Below are 7372 nucleotides of genomic sequence, written 5' to 3' on the forward strand. Positions count from 1 at the left end.
TCTTGCAGGTTCTGGATAGCTATCGGAACTACGCGGAGCCCCTTCAGCTGCTCCTGGCCAAAGTCATGCGCTTTGAACGGTCAGTGAGGGGCATAGCCCTTGGCCACGGAGCTGAGGCTGAACTGAGCAAAAGAGCCTGGCCGAGAAGGTGTGGCAGGTCCTGCCCACCCCTCTGTATAGTGTTAGCCGTGAATGAAGTCTTCTGTCCATTCACTTTAGCACCCACTGCTATAGTTGCAGCACCCTTTATCTAACTCACTTATTGAGACTCTTAGAGAAGTAAAGGGCCATTAAATCTGGAGAGGATCTAGTAGGAACCTCAGAGAGGATCTGGTCCAATTCCCTCATTTTTCAGATGAGGAAACTGAGGCTCTGTGGGGGAAAATGGCTCCTCCTAGGTCACCCAGACCATAAGAAGCAGCACTGAAACTGGAATCTAGGCTCTAAAAGTCAGAATGGATCACAGTTGATTATACCATATCTAGATAGGCACTAGCACAGGGTCTGTCAACCTGAATGAGAAATGTCTCTATTTTCATTAACCTCTAGATGAAATTTATTATTTCCTTCAATCATGAATATAGGCAACAAACCACTATCATATTAGCCATCCCTGTGACTTTTTCACTGAAAGAAATCACGGATATTTTCACATCATATTCGAGTTGTTGCAGATTTCTCAAAAAATTTATGTTCATCACATCTTCAAAATAATGGTAGTTATTAGATCTGCTGCTAGATCTTGTTATTCAATGTCCTAATAAAGATACAAATATATTGCTTTATCACAAATTTGGTTTACAAAAATTTGTTAACTGTAATTATGTTGGATTTTATTTTATACACTTAAAACATTATTTAGATTAGCTGGGTGTGGTGGTGGGCGCCTGTAGTCCCAGCTACTTGGGAGGCTGAGGCAAGAGAATCGCTTGAACCCAGGAGGCCAAGGTTGCGGTGAACCGAGATTGCGCCACTGCACTCCAGCCTGGGCAATAAGAACAAAACTCTGTCTCAAAAAGTAAATAATAAATAAATAAAAATAAAAAAGATCATGCAGGGCCACATAGACCTGCTAAGGGCTTTGGCTTTTTGTCTAAGAGAAATGGGGGAGCTTGTCAAGGTCATCACAAGGTGGTTAAGGTGGCAGACCCCGCATAAGAACTCATGCTATTTGCTCACTGTACTATGGGATTGCCGAGGCCCAGACCGGGCAGGGATCCTCCCAGGGGCACCCAGCCTATATTCTTCATCTTTAGCATGGGGTCCTGTCCCAGCAATTCGTGGAGCTCATCAACAAGTGCAATTCAATGCAGTCCGAATACCGGGAGAAGAACGTGGAGCGGATCCGGAGGCAGCTGAAGATCAGTGAGTTGTGTGTGCCCAGCCTGGCCTGCAGGGGCAGGTAATCCCAACCCAGCCCTGAGCCTGGCCTTTTCCTTCACAGCCAATGCTGGGATGGTATCTGACGAGGAGCTGGAGCAGATGCTGGATAGTGGGCAGAGCGAGGTGTTTGTGTCCAATGTGAGTGGCCACAGCCAGCCCCTCTCTGCTGTGCCTCCCATCCCCTCTGAGTCCTGTCCCTTTCTTGACCTCCTGGGCTCAGGTGATCCTCCTGCCTCAGCCTCCTGAGTAGCTGGGACTAGAGGTGTGAGCCACTGCACCCCCCTTGCTATGTCCCTTTCTGATTGAGGGTACCCTGAGGCCCCTAAGGGAATTAATTAGCCGGCCTGGAGTCGCCCAACAGATTCCAGGCTGAGGGCTCCCCAGAAGTTCAACAGGAGCTTCTGACCTGCTGTCAGTCTCCCTGTGAATAGTTGCCCCACTCCTGTCCATCCCCCAGATCCTGAAGGACACACAGGTGACTCGACAGGCCTTAAATGAGATCTCCGCCCGGCACAGTGAGATCCAGCAGCTTGAACGCAGTATTCGTGAGTTGCATGATATCTTCACTTTTCTGGCTTCTGAAGTGGAGATGCAGGTGAGTGCCCTGCGCAGCCCCAGACGTGAGACCAGGCTCAGTCCAAACTGCTAGCCTCCTGCCACCCTTAGATTCTCTCCCTGAGGCTTTTGTGTCTTCCAGGTTTGGCCATCCCCCCGAACTGGTGCTTATTCTTATCCTTAGCTGTACCCCGAGAATAGTGCCTGCCTCTGCTGCTACCCAGATACCCACTCCCTTCTGCATAGCACCCTGCCCTCTCTCCAAAACTTGAGCCTGCCCAGGTCTGGCCCCAGCCCCGGCTCCCCCTCCACTAACGGCATCCACCCTGATACCTCTCAGAGGTTCATTCAGAGTTGCCTTAGAGGGGCTGCCTCCTAACATCTGTACAAGGCTGGGGTGGGGGCGATGTTCCCCTGGCCCTGGTTGCGTGAGTTTAGTTGAGCTTCCAGCCCTGTCCTGGAGGAGCTGGCCTCAGTCATGCTACAACCAATGCCCTTTTGCAGCTGAAAAAGATCTGCCCTTTGCAGGAAAGAGATCTCATTCAGTAGGAGTACTGAGACCTGAGGCTGGTGGTGCCAGGAGGAGGCAGGGATAGGGAGGGCTTTGCAGCAGCTGTAGATAGGCCTGGAAGAATGGGTAAATTCAGACAGATTTGTGAAGGCACAGTTCACCATCTGTGAAAGGTATGAGCCATTTGAAGTCCTTAGCTCCAAGCTACCACTGCAGATAGAGGTCATATGGGATAAGCGAGCAGGGGACAAGGGACTACATGATAGAAGGGACCTGGAAGCCATCCCCAAGGAGTCTGAACTTTTGTCAGATCGAGTCTTGCCCTTGTCTTTGTTAGTGCAATCTTTTTTTTCCTGCCAGGAATGCTCTTCAGTCATGTGGGGTGGGGTGGGCAAAGGCATCCTTACCTCCCTGAATCACCCCATCCTCTGAGCAGGGGGAGATGATCAATCGGATTGAGAAGAACATCCTAAGCTCAGCGGACTACGTGGAACGCGGGCAGGAGCACGTCAAGACAGCCCTGGAGAACCAGAAGAAGGCGAGGAAGGTGAGCCTCCCAGGCCCGGCCTCTGCCCCAGGCACCCTGTGTGACTTCCCTGACCCCCTCCTCTCCCACAGAAGAAAGTCTTGATTGCCATCTGTGTGTCCATCACCGTCGTCCTCCTAGCAGTCATCATTGGCGTCACAGTGGTTGGATAATGTCACGCATTGTTGGTGAGATGTTGTGGGCTGCCCTCTGGCCTTCCCCAGCCCTGGCCCCAGCCCTCCCTTCTCCCTCAGACCCTGTTCTCCCTCCTTTCCTTACAGGCACTAGGAGCACCAGGGACCCAGGGCCTGGCCTTCTCTCCCAGCAGCCTGGGGGGCAGGGCAGAGCCTCCAGCCGGACCCCTTCCTCACACTGGCCCCTATGCAGAAGGGCAGACAGTTCTGGGGTTGGCAGCTGCTCATTCATGGTGGCCTCCTCCTTCAGGCCTCAATGCCTGGGGGAGGCCCGCACTGTCCTGATTGGTCGGGACACACAGTTTTGTAAAAAATTAAAAAACAAAAAAAGAGCGTAGAAAGCCCTGTGCACGTGTGTTCCTGGAAGGGCTGGCCCAAGGCTTCCGGGCATCCAACCTCCCTACCTCCTGGACGTCCCAGGGCCAGGTCCAGCCCCTGCTGCTCAGGTCAAACTGCCATGGGTGCTGTGCCCACAGCAGGCTGGCTCTGCCTTTCTGCGCCCCCATAGGAATGGGTGGCCAGGTAGGGGTAACACCCGCATCTAGCTCCTCGCTCAGTACTGTCCCCCGGGAAAATACCACTGTGAGTATCTGTCTTGGAAATAAGGCTGACCAGGCCAGACTGGGATGCAGGCGAGATGGGGGTGTGTTGGGGGCATCAGTGGGCCTTCTTGTGGCCCAGAGGAAGAGGCACCATGAAGAACTGCCTAATTGAGGCTGTCACTTTGGATGCAATGGACAGGGATGGTCTGGTTTCAGCAGGGATGACATTGGAGTGGAATGTTAAGTGGGGAGAATCTAGTTGTGGAGAGAAGCTGGGGAAGAGGTTGCCAGGCAGAAAGCACAGGAGGCTGGGCCCTGTAACCAACAAAAGCATCATCTTTTACATAAGAGTTCAGACAGGGCATGGTGGCCCACACCAATAATCCCAGCACTTTGGGAGGCCCAGGCAGGAGGATCTCTTGAGCCCAGGAGCTTGAGACTAGCCTAGGCAGGATGATGCAACCTCTTCTCTTTAGAGAATAATAATTTTAAAAATTAGCCAGGCGTGATGGCAAGTGTTTGTCGTCCCAACTACTCCAGAGGCTGAGGTGGAAGGATCGCTTGAGCCCAGGAGATTAAGGCTGCAGTGAGCCATGGTCATCCCACTGCACTCTATCCTGGGTGACAGAGTGAGACCCTGTTTCAGTAATAGGCCGGGTGCCTGTAATCCCACCACTGTGGGAGGCTGAGGCGGGCGGATCACGAAGTCAGGAGATGGAGACCATCCTGGCTAACACGGTGAAACCCCATCTCTACTAAAAATACAAAAAAATTAGCTGGGCATAGTGGCAGGCGCCTGTAGTCCCAGCTACTCGGGAGGCTGAGGCAGGAGAATGGCATGAACCCAGGAGGTGGAGCTTGCAGCGAGCCAAGATCACGCCACTGCACTCCAGCCTGGGCGACAGTCAGACCCCATCTCAAAAATAAAATAATAATAATAATAATAGTAATCAGCAGCAGCATAGAGAGCCAGTGATCCTGGACCGGTGCACCTGGTGGCTGAGGGATACCTGGCTGAAGCAGTAAGTGGCAGCAGATAAGCCTGACCCCTAATTTCTTCCATAAGGTACCTGAGATCCAAGCCCTGACTAAATTTCTTTCTTTTTCTTTTTTTTTTTGTTTTTGAGACAGAGTCTTGCTCTTTCGCCTAGGCTGGAGTGCAGTGGCCCTGTCTCAGCTCACTGCAAGCTCCGCCTCCCGGGTTCACGCCATTCGCCTGCCTCAGCATCCAGAGTAGCTGGGAGTACAAGGCGTCCGCCACCACCCGGCTAAGTTTTTGTATTTTTAGTAGAGACGAGGTTTCACCATGTTAGCCAGGATGGTCTCCATCTCCTGACCTCGTGATCCACCTGCCGTGGCCTCCCAAAGTGCTGGGATTACAGGCGTGAGCCACCGCGCCTGGCCAGCCCTGACTAAATTTCTAAGGGCTCCTAGTCCTGATGCCTAATTTTTGGAGTGGACGTGGCTTCTGTTCCCCGACACCTGGTTTTAAAGGGTAAACCAGCTCCTGGCTCCTGCCTGTTTGCAGTAGGGTGGCGCCTAGCTCTGACCTCCAAGGTCTGGGGACTGCGTCGCAGCCGCCCAGTCCATCCCACTTTCAATCCTACAGGCCCCTGCTGTTGCTGCCGCTGCCGCCGCTCCTAGCTGCCCAGTCTGGCGGGCTCAGTCCCGCATTGCCATGCATGGGAGACCACCTCGCGGAAGCACTGGATGTGGCTTCGCTGATGCACGTTGGACCGGGCCCTGGACTAGGCTAGGGGAAGGGCAGGAGGGCGGAATTGGGCCCGAGGGCCGGGCCTGGCCGACCCCCGACTGCTCTGCCTCCATCCAGGCTGGCGGCCCGCAGCGCCTCCCGGTGGCCCTGGAGTGCGGGTTGTACTGTCCGAGATCACCCCCAATTGGGCGAGCTGTGCATGGGGCGTGGCCGAGGCCGTGGTTTGGCTGCAGTTGGCCAGCGGGACCTAAGTGTTGTCTCTGAAGAGCATGGGCGTTAGTCTGGAGGGTCCTGGGAGAGTGATCTCTGCCCCATGAAATGGCATTTAGGTCTAGGAAGCAGGTGTGGGCGGGCCCTTAGGGCGAGGCGCAGACATACCCCGAAGTGGTTGGATTGTAGACCCCAGTGGGCTGGATCCAACCCCCAAAAGACACTAGAAGGCTGTGTGGCTGAGGAGGGTCTGGCAGGTCCAGTGTTTCGTGGGCTTTACAGGAAGGAGCTCCACCTTCTCGAGTGTGCAGATGCGATCTAGGTGTATCCACCCGATGGGAGTTGTGGGGCCGGGTGGATGCTGCCCCAGTACAAAGCTGATTTGGACCTAGGGCCTCTGGACTGATTCTCAGCTTGCATCTCCAGCAAACTCCTGTCCCGTTGGCTGCCTTCATCTACTCTCTCACCTCTCTGCCTTCAGAGTAAAATTGCAAGATCTGTGGTGCTTACTGGGATTTGATAGAGTCTCTCGGCATGCACTGTCTATGCAGTGGGGGTCCACGTGCAGCGGGGATCCATGTGCAGTGTGTGCCTCTTCTTAGCCATGCTGGACAGCACCACCCCTGAAAAGCAGCTCCCCTGTTTACCCAGAGAGCCATCCAGAACCTCCTGGAAAAGGTGACCTGATAGCCAAGTGTCCTCGGATGACAGGCTCAATCCTTTGAACTTTTCCTGTGGGCTGTCAGGACCCATAGAAGGTCTTTGAGCAGGTGAGTTTGGAGCAGACCTGGTAGGCAAGCGAACAGGTGGATGCATGCACTGGAGATTCCATGGGCTCCCCTGTGGACATCTCTTCCCTTTGGGAAACTGCCCTGAGTGAGGGTCTAAGGGCAGGGTTTGCATTGAAATCCTAGCTTTGCTGCTGTCAGCCCAACTTTTAGGCAACAGGGTCTTGGTTAGATGTGACATTTCCAAGTCCATCTTGTATCACAGCCTATCAGCTGCAGCCCACTCATTCAATCTATTGTGGTTCAAGTTCCCAAGAAAAGGAATCGGTCTGGTCTACTCTCCAGGCCAGATTACATTTACTTGCCTAGAAATTGTCTGCCCTTAACTCAAGACTTTGCACTGTGGTTCGCATTTGTAATCCCAACACTTTGGGATGCCAAAGCAGGAGTAGTGCTTGAGCCCAGGAGTTAAAGACCAGCCAGGGAAATATAACAAGACCCTATCTCTACAAAAATTAAAATTAGGTTGGGTGCAGTGGCTCATGCCTGTAATCCCAGCACTTTGGGAGGCCGAGGCGGGTGGATCATCTGATGTCAGGAGTTCAAGACCAGCCTGACCAACATGGTGAAACCCCATCTCTACTAAATACAAAAAGTTAGCTGGATATGGTGGCGCAGGACTGTAATCCTACTTGGGAGGCTGAGGCAGGATAATCACTCAAACCCGGGAGGCGGAGGTTGCAGTGAGCCAAGATTGCCCCACTGCAGTCCAACCTGGGCAACAAGAGCCAAACTCCCTCTCAAAAAAAAAAAAAAATTAAAATTAAAATTAGCCAGGTGCATGCCAGTGGTGCGTGCTTGTGGTCCCAGCTACTTGGGAGGCTGAGGTGGGAGGATTGCTTGGGCCTGGGATTGAAACCACAGTGAGTCAACATTGCACCACTGCACTCCAGCCTGGACAACACAGTAAGACCCTGTCTCAAAAAAAAAAAAAAAAAAGAAAAGAAAA

At 53.0% G+C, this 7372-nt stretch overlaps 1 protein-coding gene across 1 annotated transcript in view; it reads left to right on the forward strand.

Annotated features, from left to right (window-relative positions):
• Positions 1 to 3506, forward strand: part of LOC115895275 (syntaxin-4-like) — a 5030-nt gene extending 1524 nt beyond the window's left edge. The window contains exons 2-8 of the mRNA XM_030925405.1: positions 9 to 83; positions 1257 to 1365; positions 1445 to 1521; positions 1841 to 1978; positions 2886 to 2996; positions 3068 to 3163; positions 3257 to 3506. Coding sequence (XP_030781265.1) covers positions 9 to 83; positions 1257 to 1365; positions 1445 to 1521; positions 1841 to 1978; positions 2886 to 2996; positions 3068 to 3148 — 591 coding nt within the window. The 3' untranslated portion in view covers positions 3149 to 3163; positions 3257 to 3506. The remainder of the gene's footprint in view (positions 1 to 8; positions 84 to 1256; positions 1366 to 1444; positions 1522 to 1840; positions 1979 to 2885; positions 2997 to 3067; positions 3164 to 3256) is intronic.
• The last annotated feature ends 3866 nt before the right edge of the window (positions 3507 to 7372 follow it).

This window comes from Rhinopithecus roxellana, chromosome 20, assembly GCF_007565055.1.
Source record: "Rhinopithecus roxellana isolate Shanxi Qingling chromosome 20, ASM756505v1, whole genome shotgun sequence".
NCBI lineage: Eukaryota > Metazoa > Chordata > Mammalia > Primates > Cercopithecidae > Rhinopithecus > Rhinopithecus roxellana.